This window comes from Musa acuminata, chromosome BXJ1-10 (assembly GCF_036884655.1).
Source record: "Musa acuminata AAA Group cultivar baxijiao chromosome BXJ1-10, Cavendish_Baxijiao_AAA, whole genome shotgun sequence".
Classification (NCBI taxonomy): domain Eukaryota; kingdom Viridiplantae; phylum Streptophyta; class Magnoliopsida; order Zingiberales; family Musaceae; genus Musa; species Musa acuminata.
This window is the reverse complement of record NC_088336.1, coordinates 30,797,221-30,819,390: the sequence shown is the minus strand read 5'-3', so window position 1 is coordinate 30,819,390 and position 22,170 is coordinate 30,797,221. Positions and strand designations below refer to the sequence as shown.

Genomic DNA, 22,170 nt, shown 5'->3' with positions numbered 1-22,170 from the left:
TGTTTCTTTCATCCAATCTTCTGTCACTTATGATTAGACCACCATGAAATATCCACCAACAAAATTCACATTTGCCTCATCCACTTTATCTTAATATAGATATTATCATTGTGCTTAGCTCCCACCTGCACCATGGCACAAAAGGCATTGCACTTACAACAAGCCTTTTGTAATGTCAATTGAGACCCAAAGGATTTAAGTACATTTATGTAACATATTAGCATCCATTCCCAGTAAGTCATTAAGAACCTCTGTTGCCTTCATCTTACTGTGTACCTTTCAATTGTAAATCCCACAGGTGCTACATTTAGCTCAAGGCAAACTTGCTTGGAAGAACATAGGTTAAGAACTCAACTATAAACAACAGTGGAGAAACTAGCACCACCAGAAACTTGAAAAATGTTTATGATCATTGCAAAGATGTGACAATATTAAAATGCACAAGTTTACCTTCCATTGCATAATATTGCTACACATAACAGTAACACCACAAAATTACCAATCTAAGGCAGAGGAAAATTTAGCTTTTGATTAAAAATCTCACAGGGCACAATCATGCTTTCATGAAAAGTAAGGTAATTAGCAGATCAAAACTTAAGCTAAGAATGCTATTGCAATGTCCTTCTTACTTATTGCTAATAACAACCAATAGTTAAACGATTCCACAAAAACTTCAGCTTGAATACTCTCCATGACATTAAAGAATTCTTACAATCATTGCAAGATATATTTAACTTCCAATCTATATTATGCTTACACATAGTTGTGGAATGATAACAGATACATAACTTACAATTGGAAGAAAGAAGAAAAAGCAGCAGACTTGATGAAGAATTCACAGAAATCACACTTACCTGATTGCCCGAGGAGCAATCTATAACAAACATTTAAAGAAAGTAAGATACAGGGTTGAGTGTACGCACGAGAAACGGGCTGCATACGGGAACGTAATGGGTTAAATTGGGCCTTACGAACAAAAGTAAGAAAATATTGAGCAAGCCTACACAATGGGAAAGCCCAATTTAGGCCGATTGTGGGTCTCAATATGCCCATTGAGAATTGAGATAATAACCAAATGATTTTGAAACCTTGTTATACCAAACTCGCAACAGATTAAATAAACTAACACACTCAAAAACAAAACAAAAACTATGAACAAGAATCCAAGAACCAATTCCAATGATTGCTTGCAAGAGACAAGATTCATAGCATACTCTATAGCACTACAAACAAGCATGGCAGGAACAAGAATGTAATTAGAAAAGCAGTTTTCGCATACCTTCCAATATTCTTGATGCACTTGTTAGTTCTATCAGTTCCACAATTCATGCACAGCTACACAAAATTCGCTGCAAAAGATGAACAGCTGATATCAAGATTCCGAAAACATTTTACATATGAGAAAGATGATCAATATTCTTATGATCTTATCTGAATTGTGATATTAAAAATATGCACAATTGCATGGAGAGGCCGAAACAAGAGTAGCTGAGAATGGGTAAGGATAGATTGCACAATCATAAGTAGTCATTTCTGCACTAAATGCGGGACATAAAACCTTATGATGTAATGATCATTAACTCTAAAAGAAATCCTAAAGACAATTACAGAGATTTGAAATACACATTTTGGTGTCAATTTTAAAATGTTTAGGCGTATAAATTAGTTTGCATGTTAGAGTTTGTTGATGCAGGAAATGCCTGGGCAACAATTCCAATGAGGCTGAAGACATTTCAGGATAGCAAACTCTACAATTCCAGTGAGGCTGAAGACAATTCAGGATAGCATACTCAACAATTCCAATGAGGCTGAAGGCATTTCAGTATAACATACACAAGTTTTGATTCTCTGAAGTCCATTCAACCTGCAAGCAAAGTGACACCTTCTTACATGCAAAAGAAATGGGTGAGTACCAAACCAATGGTACTCCTGATCAACACAAAAACTGGTCTTCCAAATTCCATTGAGGCCCCTGCATGCAAATATCACAATACATAACAGAAACATAAATGGAATCTTCCAATTAGCACACGAGCAAGTTTGCATAGAAACTCAACTGACAAGATAACAACTCCTTGAAGACAACCAAATCCATAAATCCGTGAAAACTCACCTACAATAAATTATAGAAACAACACTTTGGGGTTTAAATTTTTTTCAGCTACTAAAATCATCAGAGCAAGTACTACTCCATTTAACTTCTCGTCATCTTTGGTGGTGTATACATACTGCATAACTTAATCTGAAACATGGCTCTTTCACACTCACCCAACAACCAATAACCGATCCGGAATTACATTTGTCAGAATCCAAATACCCGTTCAGAATCAACTTAAACAGAATCCAAATGTTCCTAAGATCCAAAATAATCTCCGTTGGACTGCTAAGCAGAATTTCTAAAATCTGCAGTTCACATAGAAACCAACAATACTGTGCCATTTGCATTTTCACATACAGACAAAGTTGGTTTATAATCAATGCTAAACTAGCTTGTCACATAAGAAGAATCTCACACCTCAATAGACTTTTAGAGAAGCCATTTGCATTCTATTTCCAGAATCTCAAACTAGGGGAATAATCTACCTTCATCTATCAGAGATTTCAAACAGGCCAGGGACTTCTGCTTTGCAACAAAGAACAGACTTTTTCCATGAACCTTAGTGAGTAAAACTGGAAGACATTTTGTGTTGGGCACTGCATAGACCTTCCAATTACAACATTACTACCATATGACACCAAAGGAATAATTCATTCACTGGACTGCAACTCAGTAGCCAAGGCTGGTGGTTGATGTAAGACAGCTTGTTGTCAAGGAAAAAGGTGCCGAATCACTGCTCAGCTCCGGATGAGAAATTCAAATGTGAGTTAAACCAGCAGCTAAGCCCTTCTCATCCTCCTCTGATACCAAATAAAAGGGCTCATTTCCCTTCACACTCACCAGCTCTCAAAATATCAAGAAGCTCAGGAACCTTTTCTTTGTAAGGTAGAACAATCTTCTCCCGGAATTTTGCATTTGATAATTTCACATAGGACAAACACGTGCCTTGTCGAGTCCACAAGCCTTTCGTATTCAACATCTCCAAAACACGAAACCGAGGAATTACCCTCTTCTGCAGACTATATAGCAAGATAGATGGTTGGGAGGCGATGAAGGAAGGAGTGTACCCGACTACATTGATAAAAAATTCCACTTTTCTGCGCAACATATCGAGGGAGATGCATAAGAAGGTGGGTGCTTTCCTGACTGCAGAAGAAAACTCCGACTCCGACCACCCGAAGCTCCTCATGAGCTCGACCTTGGCCTCGAACCTTTCTCGGCTTACGTTGTGGAGAGCATCAAGTGTCCGCACGAACATCCGAGATTGCCGTGGCATCCCCAGTTCATCTGCTCTCGCCACCAAAGCTCGGAGAGACTCTGGTTTCTGTGAGATTAATTGTGGGTGACTTCTCAAGACGACATAGACCCTTTCTTCAGGAATGCCGCACTCATCCCTCAAGAACTTTAGGTTAGGATGCAATTTCTTCTCAACGCTGGAGAAGAAAAACCACCGGGTCTTCTTGAGATGCTTGAGAACGAGCTCTCTCGATCCCAAGAGACTTTCCCACATCTCCAATTTGGGGACCAAGGAACGGTGAACGTCGAGGAGCAGAATAACAACGTTCTTCAGGATGACATCGACGATATCCGACTCCGATAGGCCCGAATCACGTAAGAACTGAAACTTCGGGGCGATGTTCGTCTCCACGTTGTAGCACAGGTAATTGGGTTCCGAAGATATCACCTTCCTGATAGCGGCGCCACCGAGGCCCTGAGATCTCATGAAGTTAAGGACGGCGTCGGGTTTCTCGGTGGATCGGAGGTGCGCAAGAGGTTTAGAGAACTTGGCTGCCTCGGACCTCGGAGGGGGAGAACCCGCAAGAGTTCACGAGGTATTCCACCATGAAGTGGGGATCTGGAGATATGGTGCCGCCTACGGCGGCGGCAGGGTCGACAGAGGAGGAGAAGAAGAGGAGATCTCGAAGGCGGCAGGTTTCGAACAAGGGCAGAAGGCCATTGCGGCGTTGGAGTACGGAGCGGAGCGGAGCAGCAGCCGTTGTGGGACAAGAGAGCAGCCGCAGCGGCGCCCTAATTACAACCACCCTCCTTATACGTATTGTGTATAACCTTCGCAATGCACAAGAAAAACAAAATTATAGGAATAAATTATTTATATCAAAAATATGGATAAAATGATCTTAAAATACTAATTTGACAGGTTTCATCTGTGCTTAAATATTTCAGTTTAATTACAATTATTTACTTTCTTTTCTTATGAATAAAATTTATAAAATAAATATTCAATATTTTAAGTTAAGTGATATTATTTTTTATTAAATAAATAAATAAATTAAAATATTTATTACCTTGGAAGGTTGGACTTTTTTTATTTAATAGGGGTGATTCCTATTCTTCGTTTTTCACTACGTACAGTTAGGTGTTTCTATATTTTTTAAAAAATTAATATTTTTTTATTTTTTTATTATTCATGCTATATATAGTTTCTAAAATTTTATTATATTCATCCAAATATTTAAAATTTTATTTTTAGATTTAATATATTATAATTATTCATACTATAATAATTTTGAAAATTTTTATCTTGCATGCATTATACTAGTTGTAATATTCAATTTTTATTAGATTTATCTAATAGTTGAATAAAAATATTATTTCCCCCTTAATGCAATTTTATATTTTTAATAGATTACTATTTATTATGTTTTAATGACTCAATTGCAATAGTTTGAGATTTTTATTATAATTTCATGATGTTATAATTTAAAATTAAAAAATTATTATGATTTAGGTTGAAATTCGTTTAGCAAATCAGGCTCTACCCACAAGCTAAACTACAACCCATAGATTCGACCCAACAGGCTAAGCCTAGTTAGTCATTCAATCCGACTCAACATGGACAATCATGTGTAGTGCATATGATTAGTTTATGGGCTATGATTTTGACATAGCTTGGTATTTTATATGCATAGTCATATACAATAAGTACATCGACTAACTTAACATATCATATTACTATCTTTACTTTATTTCATTTGTGTTCGATTGAGCGAAATCTAATTGGATAAATTTAAATCGATTGAAGGTGACTTTGAAGTAATTTAATTTATTTAAATATATTTAACATAAATTAAACTTAATATAATCTAAAATATATTAAGTTTAAGATAATTTTAGATCAATTAAATAAGAATTAGAGATCGATTAAACTAGGTTATAATTAAATCCAATTCAATTAGATCGATTGAACTAGGATTCAAGTTAATTAAGGACTAATTGATATTATTTTATATTAAATAATATTTAAAAGATAAATTAAAAATATTTAAATATATTATTTTATCTCGACATGAAAATGATCGGTATATAATTTATTTTTATTATAATTTCATGATAGTATAATTTAAAATTTAAAAATTAATTATGATTTAAATTGAAATAAATTAGTATGTTAGGCTGAACTCATAAGCTATATCATAGCCCGCGGAGTAGATGTAACCATGATATTACTTTTGATAATTTTCTTAATTGACGACTTGATATGAACTTATTAAATTAATTTTTTTAAGAAAGAATTTTATGGTTTCTCATGTTTTTGTTCTTGACCTTTGCTCTCCTACAGATGGCAAGTTTGTCATTGTCATCGATCGATGGTAGAAGTTTAATGATGTTATTCTTAGTCAAGGAAAAATATAGTGGAAATAAATTTTTGGTTTATGGGGAAATAGTTACTATAAGTTACTCCGAGTTTTTAAGTAACACATTTCAATAACTGTGGATTTTTTATTACTCCTATTGTGTAATGCTTCGGCTTGGTCTCGTGGGTTAAAAATTAAATTACTCTTATTAAGATATGTCTTACTTGAACCATTAATTTATCTTTTTGCATGACAATTATGTTTTTAAAATCACAATTGAACCTTTTCGTTTGCCATGCATGCATGTGAAAGCCCTTTATGTTTTTGCTGTCTCTCATATCTGATGATCTGAATTTTTCTTGATGAATTATATATATATATATATATATATATATATATATATATATATATATATATATATATATATATATATATATATATATATATATTCCTTGGTGCATTTTCATGTTATACTTTTACATCGTTTTCATAATGCTTCATCTCAACTCTTCCCTTTTTATAGATGTTAGGTATTCTGAAACTTCAGGAACTTATAGCATATTCTGAATTTTGTCTTCTTTGTTTGATTACATAGTTAACAAATTGCAACTATCAACATTCAAAAGATCTTGTAATTGTTAGGTTAGCTTGATTGACTACAGATAATTTATTAGTTTACTAATCATGCAGATCATCCAATAAAGTCGTGACTTTTGTAATCATCCATAAATTTCTAACATCAATTAATTACTTTAAATCATATATTATTTTATTTAAATTAGTATTTTTTTTATTTATATAATATGATTAAGAAAATTATTAAAATTATTATTTATCTTTTATGGAGAGCTCAAGCTCATCTTTACTCAATTCCTAGCTCTCTTAGAGGAAATGATCATGAGGAGAGTATATTTTTTTATTATTAATATTTTATTTTTATATTTTTAAAATTATTTAATATTTAAATTATTTTAATTTATACATAAAAAAATGATATTTTTTAATTTTAAAATTTTATTATTAATAAATAATGATCATTGAAAGTGTATTTATGTTTTAAACAATTAAGTATGTATTTTTAGATTTAATTACTTTTAAATTTTGAACATAAATCTAAATTAGTTAATTCATGAAAATTAATAGATTTATGATGAATTATTATTTTTATAATATTTTAAAATATTTTTAAAATGTTAAAATCTAATTTAACAAGTATGAGTCAAATTTGAGATTTAATCTTAGTTAAGTTGATTGACCAAATTAATCTATATGGTGAAGTACAATCAAACTCACGTGATTTGGTATCACTCAGTCTACGTGGTCGTGGTCAAGTATGATTCAACTCATGTGATTCAACATAACACAATCCATATAGTCAATTATAATATAATATATATAGTTATATATTACTCGATTTATGTGATGAGACATGATCTAACTTATGTGGTTAAACATAACTCATCCTATGTTATCAAGCATTGTCTAACTCATTTAATAGTTATGACTTAGCATATATGATCAGGTATAACTCGTATGATTAAGCATAATCCATTCCATGTGATCAAGCATGATTTAGCTTGTGTGATTAGACATGATCAAATTTATGTGATTAGGTATGACTTAACACAAGTGACTAAATATAACCAAACTTATATAGTTAGATATGACTTAACTCATATAATCAAATATAATTTAACTTATATGATCAAGTATAATTTGATTATACTCGATTTATATGATTTATATTATGTGGTCATGATTTAACTCTAAGTTAAGATCGTAAAACTATATATATATATATATATCCATACCTTAAAGTTGTATGATAGCATATGGAGAACAGATGTACAATAGTTGTATGAAATTAACCTTTCTAGTGATTTAATTTATGAGATTATTGTTTCTTGAAATTTTTCTTAGTTTCAGGTACTCAAATCAAAACATTATATGATTAAAGGTTTTAGATATTAATGTATGTACTAATGCATGTTCACGGATCTGATCAAATGCTGATTTCAAAATGTACTTATGAAAACTCACTTCGTTGGTTTGTTATTGCAGACTGCATTTAGACAAAGCAGGGCTAAATTATATTTGGGGGAAGAAAGTGTGATAGAGACAATGATATATGTTGCTCTCATGGCTAAAAGGTTCAATAATAGCGTCATGTCCTTGACTGCTAAGATCTCCAGAATCATTCTTCCTCTATCTCCTTACCTACTCTTCTTTATGTGACCTCCTGCATCCCCCGTTAGCTCATTCGGTATCCCCCGTTAGTTCTTAAGAGAGGAAGAAGAAGAGTTGAAGGCTAGCTAAGAGCTTCCCTTTTCATGTTGTACACTCGTACATAGGTCAACATATGTACTATTGTATGATGATGATGGGGATGCTTCCTGGCATGGAATGCGTCCGATAGAGGTGCTTCCATCTCAATTGTCTGTTGGATTCACCCATCAGTTTGAGGAGGTCATCCTTTTGCTTGTACACGATAGGACATTAGACGCATTTGAGTCATAGTTCCATAATATTGTTCACTTCTTCTTATTAAACGTTGAGTTCATCTTCAATCATCCTTATCTTTTCAGCTAATTTAATAGAACATGATCACAATCAATCGGTGATGAAGTAAGATATGAAAAAAAGAAGACCTTGAAAGCGATAGGTTTCAAATAGGGATAAGAAGTTATCATGACTAAGGAGGAAGACAAGCTTTATGACAATTATTTAAGAATAAAGGAGAACCATAGGAGCATCATAATTTCAACAACTATCATTCACTATTACGAGAGATTAAAATTACAGGAATAAATTATTTATATCAAAATTATGGATAAAGTGATCTACAAAATATTTATATAATTTTGTATTTAAAAAACATAAAATTATTCATTTATTTGATCCAAAAATAATTTATTGCTGCACCAGATTTGAAAAAAAAACAATCCTATAATCCTTTAAAACTTGATTTCTTTTGTTTAAATTAATATGCCTTGAATAGTATTTATGACTCGTAAAAATTCAAAAAAAAATCAAGATTGAAGTTGATCATGGATTATATGATATTTAATTAAATTAACCATACATCAATATAGTATATCTGTAGCATAACACCTGTTAATTACAGCAGGCCACATTTCAATCTGGAGACATCAATCTATATATGCCAATTTCGTGATCATCAATAAATATCGTATCCTTTGTTTGAAAATGCGCATGTTGTATGCTCACGTTGCATTGGTTCATTAACATGATATAAGTGCATAATTTTGCTTTGATGACTTGTCTTATTTAAATTTATGAATTCTGCTTTTCTCAGTTCCTTCCATATATTCATTTCACTAATGTCTGTCTTAACAAAATAGAGACACATTATTATCTAAGACAAAGAATAGAATAAAGAGGGATCAACTGATATCAAAATTCAAAACACTGAATACATGCAAAAAGGCACGGATAGCCAGAAAAATACTCGTTGAGAACGGGTCAAGATAGTGTGCATAAATAAGAAATACTAGTGACGTAAATGATCATAAACTCTACAACAAGAAATAAAGCCAATTACCGAATCTTGCAATACACAATTAATTGTCACTTTTAAACCTTCTGAGCTTACATGTTAGTTTGCATGTTAGAGTTTGTTTATTTTTACCAAAAAAGGAGAAATTTCATAAACGATTAAAGTGGATTAGATACTGAGCTAGACTGATCTATCATTACAAGACCCACAAAACATAGAGAATTTACAGTCCTTCCGAGATTGACTAGCCAATGGACCACGCCTTTCATGACGCGGGAAACATGGACCACATCGACAACATAAAGACTTGAACAAAGAAATAAAAGAAGGAACCAGCGAATCGACTAACTCAAGGGAATTAGTTCGATTCAGATGTTGGAGAAATTTAGTTGTGCAGCCTTCCGAAAGCTTTCGAGTAGAGCAGAAGCTTCAGCTATGATGATGAGAAGTTGCATCCACCGAATCCAAGAATGAACTCCAAGAATGAAGAGATCTGCACCTGGAATCACAAAGAGTGGACGAGCAGAAGCCTATGGAGGCATGCAAGAGTTTGTTGATGCGTGAAAAGATTTAGCAATTCCAAAGGAGGTTGAAGACATTTCAGAAGAGCTGGTGACTCCTGATCAACCCAGTGCAACTGGTCTTTCAAATTCCATTGAAGCCACTGCATACTAATATTACAATGCAAAAATCAAATTTAAATATTCCAATTAGTACATAAATAAATAAGTTTGCAAAGAAGCCTCGACTGACAAGAGATAACACCTTCTTAGATATATCCAAATCAATAAATTATGTGATGACTGATTTAAAAACAAATTAAAGAAACAACTCTTTGGTGTTTTAAGTTTTTTTCGCCACTTAAATCATTAGAGTAACTACCACTCAACAATTTCTTGTGATCTTTGGTGATAATTTCTATATCCTGCATAACTTGATCTGAAATATGACTCTTCAAGACTTACCCAAACAAAAACCAATCCGGAATTGGAATTAAGATCTTTGGTGATAATTTCTATATCCTGCATAACTTGATCTGAAATATGACCCTTCAAGACTTACCCAAACAAAATCCAAAAGTCCCTACGATAGATCCAAAGGTCATCTCAGTTGGACTGTCATGTAGAATTTCTAAAACATGCAGTTTACAGACAGACCAACAATACTATGCCAAAGACATTCAGAAAACAATTTAAGCTAACAATCAGTAAGACAGAACAAATTTGATTTCTAATCAATGCTAATCTAGCTTGTCATAAAAGAAAAATCCCACACCTCAATTCACCTTTTGATAAGCCCTTTGCATTCTATTTCCAAAATCTCAAATTAGGGGAATAATCTACCTTCGTCGTCACAAATTAGACCATCAGCTAAGCCCTTCCTCATCCTCCGATGCCAAATGCAAGGTATAATTTCCTTTCCAGGTGCCAGCAACTCTCAAAATATCAAGCAGCTCAGGAACGTTTTCTTTGTGAGGGAGAACAAACTTCTCCATGAATTTGGTATCTGTGAATAAGAGAATCGATGTAAACTTGTATTTTCCAGTCCACAACCCTTTCAATTTCAACATTTCCGTCACACGAAACCGCGGAATGACCCTCTTCTGCAGACTAAATAGCAAGAGAGATGATTTGTCGGCGATGAAGGAAGGGGTGTAACCGACCACATTGATAAAAAATTCCACTTTTCTGCGCAACATATCGAGGGACATGCCTATGAAGGTGGGTGCTTTCCTGACAGCAGAAGAAAACTCCGACTCCGACCACCCGAAGCTCCTCATGAGCTCGAACTTGGCCTCGAACCTTTCTTGGGTTACGTAGTGGAGAGCATTAAGTGTCCGCACGAACATCCGAGATTGCCGTGGCATCCCCAGCTCATCGGCTCTCGCCACCAAAGCTCGGAGAGACTCTGGTTTCTGTGAGATTAATTGTGGGTGACTTCTCAAGACGACAGAGACCCTTTCTTCAGGAATGCCGCACTCATCCCTCAAGAACTTTAGGTTAGGATGCAATGTCTTCTCAACGCTGGAGAAGAAAAACCATCTTGTCTTCTTGAGATGCTTGAGAACGAGCTCTCTCGATCCCAAGATACTTTCCCACATCTCCAATCTGGGGACCAAGGAACGGTGAACGTCGAGGCGCAGGATGACATCGTTCTTCAGGATGGCATCGGCGATATCCGACTCCGATAAGCCCAAATCGCGTAAGAACTGAAACTTCGGGGCCAAGTTCTTCTCCACGTTCACGCATAGGTGACTGGGATTTCGAGATATCACCTTTCTGATACCGGCGCCATCGAAGCCCTGAGATCTCATGAAGTGAACGACGGCGTCGGGTTTCTCGGTGGATCGGAGGCGCGCAAGGGGTTTAGAGAACTTGGCTGCCTCGGAGGGGGAGAACCCACAGGAGTTCACGAGGTATTCCACCATGAAGTTGGGATCTGGAGAAATGGTGACGCCTACAGCGGCGGCAGGGTCGACAGAGGAGGAGAAGAAGAAGAGATCTCGAAGGCGGCAAATTTCGAAGAAGGGCAGAAGGATATTGTGGCGGTGTACGGAGCGGAGCGTCGCAGCCGCCATTGTGGGACAAAAGATAGCACCCGTAGCGAAACCCTAATTCCTATATGCAGCGTGTGTAACCTTCTTCGCTATGCACAAGAAATACAAAATTACCGGATAAATTATTTATATCAAACAAATAGATAAAGTGATCTACAAGATACTATTTTGACCGTTTCATTTGTAATCAAATCTTTCAGTATAATAATTATTATTTATTTCTAGTGAATAAAATTTATAAAATAAATATTTTATACTTTAGGTTAAGTGTTGTTATTTTTATCAATAAATTAAATAAAAATAAAAATTATTACCTTGAAGGGCGGGGAGGATTCTCTCCATTTTTTATTGTGTGAGGAACAAGAATTTACATAATAATAGGTTCTCTTTTGTTTTTTAAAAAATGAATATTCTTTATATATTTAATTTTTTTAAAAAAATATTTTTGAATTGAGATGTATTACAATTATTTATATTATGTACAGTTTCTAAAATTTTCTTATATTCATTCAAGTACTTAAAATTTTATTTTTATATTAAAATATATTATAATTATTCATGCTATATACAATTTATAAAATTTTCTTCCATGCTGTTAAGTATTTAAAAAATTATTTTTAATTAATAATATATTTTAATTATTCATACTATATATAAATTTAATTTTTTTCTTGCATGCTAATTGTAATATTTGATTTCTATTAGATTTATATAATAGTCGAATAAAAACGTTATTTTCTCCCTAATATAATTTTATCTTTTTGATCTATTATTATTTATTATATTTTAATGACTCAATATTAATGATTAATTATTTTGATTATAATTTGATGATGTATGCATAAACATACGCAGTGTATATGATTTAGGCTAGCTCAATCTAACTTAGTATTGTATAATCTATCATATTATCCTGAATCAAATTACATTTAATCAGTTTTGATCCGGAGAATTTCAAACCGATTTAACTTATTTAAATCTATTTAACCTAAATTAAATAAAATCTAATCTAAAGGGGTGGTTCAATCCGATTAAATAAAAATAAGATATCGATTTTAGTTATGTACTAGTTAAATTGAGTTAAATGTTAAGTCATGGTTCAAATCAATTGAGAATTAATTGATATTTTTTTAAGATTAGTGACACTGAAAATATCTATCTACCTTAGTAGGTGAATGATATCACAATATGTATTTGTATCTATTTACTATTAGGAAAACATAAACTTATCCTATATGATGAAGCTTTTCCATTTGTTGTTATGGGGGTGCATATTTGAGCATGTTTTGGATATGTATTTATGTTATATTTAACTTATAAGGTTTCCTACTCAACATATTAAAATTTTATTACTTTATTTTTAATTTTCAAAACAATCTTATAATAATACTAAATCGAATTCTAATAAAGAGCAAAAATATTTTTTTCGTTAGGTAGAGCTAGTTGGATTTTATTTTTGATTTATCTTTCTTTATAAAACCTAACTTTTGAATTTTATTTTTATGAATAAATAAATTATAATAAATATTTATAATTTATATATTAATAAAATAATTTTTTTTAAAATTTGGCTAGTGATGTATATATAGAAAGATGCTGTAATCATTCAAAAAAATATACAGGATGTACTTTTTTTATGATATCATTGTATTATTTAGGGTTAATAGATATTCAATGATTATTTTTTAACTTATTATACGAGATATGAATCCAATTTAAGTAAATAATAATCATATTGCTCGAGATGTTTATGGTCATAATGCTATTGGCATATGCCTCTGAAAGATGTTCAGCAAATATTAACTTGAAAGTTTTACGTATTTTGAAACAAACTTAATCCTCACATACACCTATCATTGATTATGTGCTAACTTTCTGGACACCTTAAAATGAATCTCATTTTTCAGCACTTGCCAATACTCTAGATGATATACACGAAATTCTTAATATTATAAGAGGTTATTTTGAGAATCAAAAGAAGTGAGATGAAGCTTAGCGAGATAGAAATAACAATTTAGATCACCTTAAAAAATTGAGACTAATTATTTTTTAGAACAAACTAGATCTAATCTTGTATAACGTTAGATCCTTCAAGTGAAGAAAATATTTAAAACTATTGAACACAAAGAAAACTAGAAGATGTCATCTATTTTTTTCATTTAGGAAAGGAGAAATTTAAAAATAAAGTAGTTCTTTCCTAATTTGGTTCGTTTCGAAAAACAATGAGTTCGTTAGCATTCATTAGGAAAGTAGGATTATGATGAAATATGATTATTATTTCATTGAGCTAGTCGAGTTCTCTCCATATATTATCGTTAATAAATATTAAAAGACTTATCTTTTTGAGAATAGATTTCATCCATCAATTGAAAAATCTGTTATTGTATTAATTTTACTAATATATACTGAAGTACTCAATCTAACTCTAGTGGTGAAAAAATTGAATAATGAATTATAACAGACAAAGGCTCAAAAGTTACCTTTTAGTGTTGTACCATGTATATATAGGGGATCACATTTTGGACCTTGGACCTTCAAAGAAGGGCAAGAGCAAGTAATCTTGACATTACTATATACGAGCTCTTAGTAATTAAGTTATCATAAGTTGTTATATATATATATATGAAAAGATTGATCATATTTTCACCTCACGCCCCATGGGACAACATATATGCTTCTTTTGTCAGCAACCAAGACACTTGTTGAATGACAACCTATAGAAACAACGCCAACATCAAACTCCAAAGCAAACATATGAATAGTAATAGTCAAAACATAAAAGGGGAGATCAATTGAAACTATGTACTCACCTATTAAGATGTTGAAGCCTCAAGATTTATCATTCAAGGTATAATTATACTCCATGATATATCTATTATGTGCTTCTAGATTCTGGTTCCATATATTTTTTATGTCATATTATTTTATTGTGAGACTACATAAGAATCCTAAAACAACTAGTAATGCATTGTTAATAGTAACGCTAATTAAAAACTCTTTGATAACTGATCAATTATTTAGAAATCGTGTTGTTATTATTGAAAGTCATGATTTGTTAGTAGACTTTATTCTACTAGAGTTTCACAATATTGATTATTTTCAAAAAATTGTTATTTTCTCACCCCAATATCAAACATTCATTTAGTTCATTGGCTTCCAGAAAAGCTCTATTATATTATTTCAACTTTTAGTGCTACTAATTATTACTGAAAGGATATTGAGGGTAGTTAGTTTTATTTTTATTATATTAAAAGATATCTCTTTTGTATAAGATTTTTCAGATGATTTTCTTAAAGATTTACTTAGACTATCCAAACAAGTAAATTGAATTTATAATTGACATTCTACTTGACACTACACCTATTTCCAAAATTCTGAATAGAATGAGACCAATTTAGTTGGAGTTAAAAAAGCATATTCATGACCTTTTAGATAATGGCTTTATTCGATCTAATATATCATCTTGGGGTTTCCATCACCTGTTTATAAAGAAAAATGATGGATCCTACACATCAGAGAACTCAACATAAGTGATCATAAAAAATAAGTATTATTTTTTTTCGGATAGATGACCTATTTAATCAGCTTTAAGCACTCAAGTATACTCAAAAATTAATTTGAGATTTGAGTATTATTAACTAAAGATAAGAGGGATTGAGAAATACATCAAATTATTTTCAGAATAAGATATGATTATTATAAATTTTTAGTAATATCTTTCGAATACACAAATGTACTAGTTGCTTTTATGGATCTCAGGGATTCCACTCTTATTTTGATAAATTTATAATTATAATCAATGATAACATTTTGATCTACTTCAAAAATAGGAAATAAAACAAAATATAAACACTATCCGAGGACAAATTTTAAAAATCTTAAGACAAGAGAAACTGTATGTCAAGAGAAACTGTATGTCAAATTTAATAACTTCAATTTGTATCTCAATAAGGTTATATTTCTTGGTCATATAATTTCTAGTGTGATATGTCTATTGGCCCCCAAAAAATTGAAACTATAATGAATTGGAAACAACCTCTTAATGTTTCAAAGTTTAAAGTCTTATGGGTATGATTGGATATTGTAAAATATTTGTAAAAGATCTTTAAAAAATAACAATACCTTTAACCAAATAAACATACAAGAATGTAAAATTGTGTCAATAAAGTTTTGAAGAATTGAAAGAGAAATTAGCTATTATTCCTATCTTTATGAGGTCTTGTAATGTATAGTAACACCTCACTTCAAAGACTTAGTTATGTTCTAATATAAAATAAAAAAATAGTTCTTATGTACATAAATAATTAAAGCCTCATGAAATAAACTTATCTTACTCATAACTTAAACTAATATCTAACATTTTCGCACTAAAACTTTAAAGATATTATCTTTATGGATATACTTTTGAAATCTTAAATAAGATTTCAAGTATATTTTCACTTAGAATAATTTAAATATGGGATAGAGAAGATCATCAAACTTCCTAAAGATTATAATTTTAATATCAACTACTATCTTGGGAAGGCTAATCTAATTGTTGATGTCTTGAATACAATTTTTTTAAATCTTATAACCTATATGAATATTTTAAAAAAATTATGATGACAAATTTGGTAAATATAAAGCTTGAACTTTTATTTGAGGCAAATAAATATGTCTAATGGTACAATTGTTTTTGGTAGAAAGGATAAAAAAAAATCAAAAGAAAAATATTCATCTCCAGATAATAGCTAATTTGATAGCTTAGGGATCTTAACTAAAACAATTTTAAGCTAAGAATGATTTTATTATATTTCATAAACGATTTTGTGTTCTTGAAAATCATTCAATAAAGATATTTTCATTCAATAAAGATGCAACTATCGGAGGAAGAGGCTCACATATCAAGATTTCATAATCGACTTTGTTGATGCAGGAAAAGCTTTAGCAATTCCAAATGAGGCTGAAGAAATTTTAGGATAGCATACTCAAGTCTTGATGCTCAGAGAAAAGTCCATACAACCCAGAAGCAAAGTTAGTACTAAAGCTGGTGACTCCTGATCAGCCCAATGCAACTGCTCTTTCAAACTCCATTGAAGCAACTGCACACTAATACTACAATGCATAAATCAAATTTAAATATCCAATTAGCACACAAATAAATAAGTATGCAAAGAAGCCTTCTTAGACATATCCAAATCCATAAATCGGGTGACGACTCATTTCAAAACAAATTACAGAAACAACTCTTTACTGTTCTATGATTTTTTCAGCCACTTAAATCGTCAGAGCAACTACTACTCAGCAACTTCCTGTGATCTTTGGTGATATTTTGTATATACTTGCTGCATAACTTGATCTAAAATATGACTCTTTGAGACTTACCCAACAACCAAAATCCCATCCGGAATTGGAATTAATTTGGACAAAAGCCAAATGTCCCTACGATAGATCCGAAGGTCATCTCAGTTGGACTGTTAGGTAGAAATTTTAAAACTTGCAGCTAACGTACAAAGCAACAATACTATGCCAAAGACAATCAGAAAATAATTTAAGCTAGCAATCAGTAAGACAGAACAAATTTGATTTATAATCAATGTTAACCTAGCTAGCTTGTCATAAAAGAAAAATCCCACACCTAAATGGACCTTTAGATAAGCCCTTTGCAGAAAATTCCCAAATCTCAAATTAGGGGAATAATCTACCTTTTGTCGTGGACAAATTAGACCATCAGCTAAGCCCTTTCTCAGCCTCCGATACCAAATGAAAGGTATCATTTTCCTTTACACACGCCCGCAACTCCCAAAATATCAAGCTTTCTTTGTGAGGGAGAACAAACTTGTCAATGAATTTGGTATCTGATAATGTGAGAATGCATGTAAACTTGCCTTGTCCAGTCCACAATCCCTTCGATTTCAACATCTCTGTGACACGAAACCGAGGAATTACCCTCTTCTGCAGACTAAATAGCAAGAGATTTGGTTTGTCGGCGATGAAGGAAGGGGTGTAACCGACCACATTGATAAAAAATTCCACTTTTCTGCGCAACATATCGAGGGACATGCCTATGAAGTTGGGTGCTTTCCTGACAGCAGAAGAAAACTCCGACTCCGACCACCCGAACCTCCTCATGAACTCGACCTTGGCCTCGAACCTTTCTTTGCTTACCCTATGGAGAATATTAACTGTCCACATGAACATCCGAGATTGCCGTGGCATCCCCAGCTCATCGGCTCTCGCCACCAAAGCTCGGAGAGACTCTGGTTTCTGTGAGATTAATTTTGGGTGACTTCTCAAGACGACAGAGACCCTTTCTTCAGGAATGCCGCACTCATCCCTCAAGAACTTTAGGTTAGGATGCAATGTCTTCTCAACGCTGGAGTGGAAAAACCGCGTTGTCTTCTTGAGATGCTTGAGAACGAGCTCTCTCGATCCCAAGAGAGTTTCCCACATCTCCAATTTGGGGACGATGGAACGCTGAACGTTGAAGAGGAGGATGCCATGGTTCTTCAGGATGGCATCGACGATATCCGACTCCGATAGGCCCAAATCGCGTAAGAACTGAAACTTCGGGGCGATGTTCGTCTCCACGTTGTAGCACAGGTAATTGGGTTCCCAAGATATCATCTTCCTGATAACGGCGCCACCGAGGCCCTGAGATCTCATGAAGTTAAGGACGGCGTCGGGTTTCTCGGTGGATCGGAGGTGCGAAAGAGGTTTAGAGAACTTGGCTGCCTCGGAGGGGGAGAACCCGCAGGAGTTCACGAGGTATTTCACCATGAAGTGGGGATCTGGAGATATGGTGCCGCCTACGGCGGCCGTAGGGTCGACAGAGGAGGAGAAGAAGAGGAGATCTCGGAGGCGGTGGGTGTCGAACAAGGGCAGGAGGCTATTGCGGCGGAGCACGGAGCGGAGCGTCGCAGCCGCCATTGTGGGACGAAAGAGAGCAGCCGCAGCGGCACCCTAATACAAACAATCCGCTTTTATCTGTAGTCCGTATAACCCGTCGCTAAGCACAAGAAATACAAAATTATAGGAATAAATTATTTATATAAAAAATATGGATAATTTTTTCTTATGAATAAAATTTATAAAATAGATATTCAACATTTTAAGTTAATATTATGTTTTAATAACACAATGGTAATTGTTAGATATTTTTATTATAATTCCATGAAAATATAATTTAAAATTTAAAAAGTAATTATAATTTAAATTGTAATCAATTAGTTTGTCCGACTCAACCCACAAGCTATACCATATCCCGCAGATCCAACAATGACGTTTGATAATTTTATTGGTTGACAACTTGATATGAACTTATGAAATTAATTTTTTTAAGAAAGAATTATTTGGTTTCTCATGTTTTTGTTCTTGGCCTTTGCTTTACTGCAGATGGGAATTATGTCATTATTACCGATCGATGTTATTCTTAGTCAAGGAAAGATATAGTAGAAATAAATTTTTGGTTTATGGGGAAATGGTTACTATAGTTACTCCCAGTTTTTAAGTAACACATTCCAATAACTGTGAGTTTTTTATTACTATGTAGTGATTCGGCTTCGTATTGTGGGTTAAAAGTTAAATTACTCTTATTAAGATATGTCTTACTTGAACCATTAATTTCTCTTTTTGCATGAAAATTATGTTTTTAAGATCATAATTGGACCTTTTTGTTTGCCATGCATGCATGTGAAAGCCGTAAATTTGTCTTGATGGATTATGTTTTCTTTTTCCTTGGTGCATTTTCATATTATATTTTTCCATCGTTTTCACAATGCTTCAGCTGAACTCTTCCCTTTTATGGATGTTAGGTGTTCTGAGACTTCAGGAACTTGTTGCTTATTCTGGATTTCGTCTTCTCTGTTTGATTACATAGTTAGCAAATTGCAAGAATCAACATTCAAAAGATCTTGTAATTATTAGGTGAGCTTGATTGACAGCAGATAATTTATTAGTTTAATAATCATGCAGATCATCCAATAAAGTCGTGACTTTTGTAATCATCCATAATTTTCTAACATCAATTAATTACTTTAAATCATGTATTACTTTATTTAAATTAGTATTTTATTTATATAATATGATTAAAAAAATATTAAAATTATTATTTATCGTTTATGGAGAACTCAAGCTCATCTTTCCTCGTTGTTCTTAGCTCCGAGGGGGAAGGGTTCTCAGAGGAAATGATCATGAGGAGAGTAGATTTTTTCATTTATATTTTTAAAATATTTAATATTAGAATTATTTTAATTTATATGTTATAAAAATAATATTTTTATTTTAAAATTTTATGATTCATAAATAATGATTATTGAAAGTACATTTATGTTTTAAATAATTAAATATGAATTTTTATGATTTAATTACTTTTAAATTTGGAACATAAATCTAAATTAGTTAATTTATGAAAATTAATAGATTTATGATTAATTATTATTTTATACTATTTTAAAATATTTTTAAAAATATTAAAATCTAATTTAATAAGTATGAGTCAAATTGGAGATTTAACCTTAGTTAAGTTGATTGATCAAACCAGTCTATGTGGTTAAGTATAATCTAACTGACGCGATTAAGTATTACTCAATCTATGTAGCTAAGTATGATTTGTGTGGTTCAAAATAACATAATCCATGTAATCAAATATAATATAATTTATGTAGTTAGACATAACTCAATCTATGTGATCAAGTATGATCTAACTTATTTGGTTAAACATAACTCATCCTATGTGATCTTGTCTAACTTATTTGGCAGTTATGGCTTAGCACATATGATTAAGTATAACTCAGCTAGTATGACCAACCATAATCAATTATATGTGATCAAACATAATTTAGCCCATAATTAGACATCATCTAATTCAATTAATATGATTAAGTATGACTTAACAAATGTAACTAAATATAACCAAACTTATATAGTTAGATATGATTTAACTCATATAATCAAATATAATTTAATTTCTAAATAAAGTATAATTATGATTGATTATATATGACTCGATTTATATGACCTATTTTATGTGGTCATGATTTAACTCTAAGTTAAGATCATAAAACTATATATGCAGATGTTCGTTGTTGTTACACTCCATACGTTAAAGTTGTATGGTAGCAGAGTACGAAGAACAAATACATAGTAGTCGTATAAATTAACCTTTCTAGTGATTTAAGGTTTTATGATTAAAGGTTTTAGATATTAATGTATGTATCAATGCATGTTCACGGATATCAAAATGTCGATATCAAAATGTACCTATGAAAACTCACTTTGTTGGTTTGTCATTGCAGAATGCATTGAGCCAAAGCAGGGCTAAATTATACGTGGAGGAAGAGAGTGTGATAAAGACAATGGTATATGTTGCTCTTATGGTTGAAAGGTTCAATGATAGTGCAATGTCCTGGACTACTAAGACCTCCAGAATCATTTTTCCTCTATCTCCTTACCTGCTCTTCTTTATGTGGCCTCCTACATCCCCCATTAGCTCACTCGGCATCCCTCGTTAGTTCTCAAGGGAGGAAGAAGAAGAGTTGAAGGCTAACTAAGTGCTTCCCTTTTCATGTTGTACACTCGTACATAGGTCAACATATGTACTATTGTCTAATGATGATGGGGATGCTCCCAGGCGTGGAATGTGCCCGGTAGAGGTGCTTCCATCTCGATCGTTTGTTGGATTCACCCATCAGTTTGAGGAGGTCATCCTTTTGCTTGTACACAACAGGACATGAGACGCATTTGAGTCGTAGTTCCATAATGCAGTTCACTTCTTCTTATTAAACGTTGAGTTCATCCTCAATCGTCCTTATATTTTCAGCTAATTTGATAGAACATGCAACCGGTGATGAAGTAAAAAAAAGACCTCGAAAGCCATAGGTTTCAAATAGGGATAGGAAGTCATCATGATTAAGGATGAAGACAAGCTTTCCAATAATCATTTTAGAATAAAGGAGAGTAACAGGAGCATTATAATTTCAACAACTATCATTCGCTATGCACGAGAGATTAAAATTATAGAAATAAATTATTTATATAAAAATTATGGATAAAGTAATCTACAAAATATTTATATGATTTTATATCTTTAAAAAATATAAAATTATTCATTTATTTGATCCAAAAATAATTTATTGCTACACCAGATTTGAAAAAAAAAACAATCTTATGATCCTTCAAAACGTGATTTCTTGTGTTTAACTTAATATGCCTTGAATAGTACTTATGACTTGTAAAAATTTTAAAAAAAATTGCTCGATTGAAGTTGATCATGGATTATATGATATTTAATTAAAATTGACTGTACAACAATATACTATATCTGTAACAAGACACTTGTTAATTATAGCAGGCCACATTTCAATCTGAAGACATCAATCCATACATGCCAACTTCGTGATCATCCATAAATACCCTATCCTGG

At 32.4% G+C, this 22,170-nt stretch overlaps 3 protein-coding genes across 6 annotated transcripts; all 3 read right to left on the bottom strand.

Moving 5' to 3' along the window:
* Positions 1–1,626: 1,626 nt before the first annotated feature.
* LOC103969885 (transcription termination factor MTERF15, mitochondrial-like) lies at positions 1,627–4,138 on the bottom strand. Its single transcript, XM_009383523.3, has 2 exons — positions 2,114–4,138; positions 1,627–1,972 (listed from the first exon to the last, which is right to left on the bottom strand). The coding sequence occupies exon 1, from the start codon at positions 3,819–3,821 to the stop codon at positions 2,919–2,921; it is 903 nt and encodes a 300-aa protein (XP_009381798.3). The 5' UTR covers positions 3,822–4,138; the 3' UTR covers positions 1,627–1,972; positions 2,114–2,918.
* Positions 4,139–9,357: 5,219 nt separating this feature from the next.
* On the bottom strand, positions 9,358–11,850 carry LOC135585219 (transcription termination factor MTERF15, mitochondrial-like). 2 transcript variants are annotated; one of them, XR_010480829.1, is made up of 2 exons: positions 10,497–11,850; positions 9,358–9,882 (listed from the first exon to the last, which is right to left on the bottom strand). XR_010480829.1 is itself a non-coding variant. In XM_065088003.1 (2 exons), the coding sequence occupies exon 1, from the start codon at positions 11,787–11,789 to the stop codon at positions 10,578–10,580; it is 1,212 nt and encodes a 403-aa protein (XP_064944075.1). In that variant the 5' UTR covers positions 11,790–11,850; the 3' UTR covers positions 9,358–9,882; positions 10,555–10,577. The 2 variants fall into 2 exon arrangements, 1 of the variants encoding a protein (XP_064944075.1); XM_065088003.1 differs by having other exon boundaries at positions 10,555–11,850.
* Positions 11,851–16,649: 4,799 nt separating this feature from the next.
* Positions 16,650–18,722, bottom strand: LOC135596147 (transcription termination factor MTERF15, mitochondrial-like). 3 transcript variants are annotated; one of them, XM_065088000.1, is made up of 2 exons: positions 17,453–18,722; positions 16,650–16,862 (listed from the first exon to the last, which is right to left on the bottom strand). In XM_065088000.1, the coding sequence occupies exon 1, from the start codon at positions 18,675–18,677 to the stop codon at positions 17,478–17,480; it is 1,200 nt and encodes a 399-aa protein (XP_064944072.1). In that variant the 5' UTR covers positions 18,678–18,722; the 3' UTR covers positions 16,650–16,862; positions 17,453–17,477. The 3 variants fall into 3 exon arrangements, with proteins under 3 accessions (XP_064944072.1, XP_064944073.1, XP_064944074.1); XM_065088001.1 differs by having other exon boundaries at positions 16,650–16,849; XM_065088002.1 differs by lacking the exon at positions 16,650–16,862 and adding an exon at positions 16,939–17,189.
* Between the last annotated feature and the right edge of the window lie 3,448 nt (positions 18,723–22,170).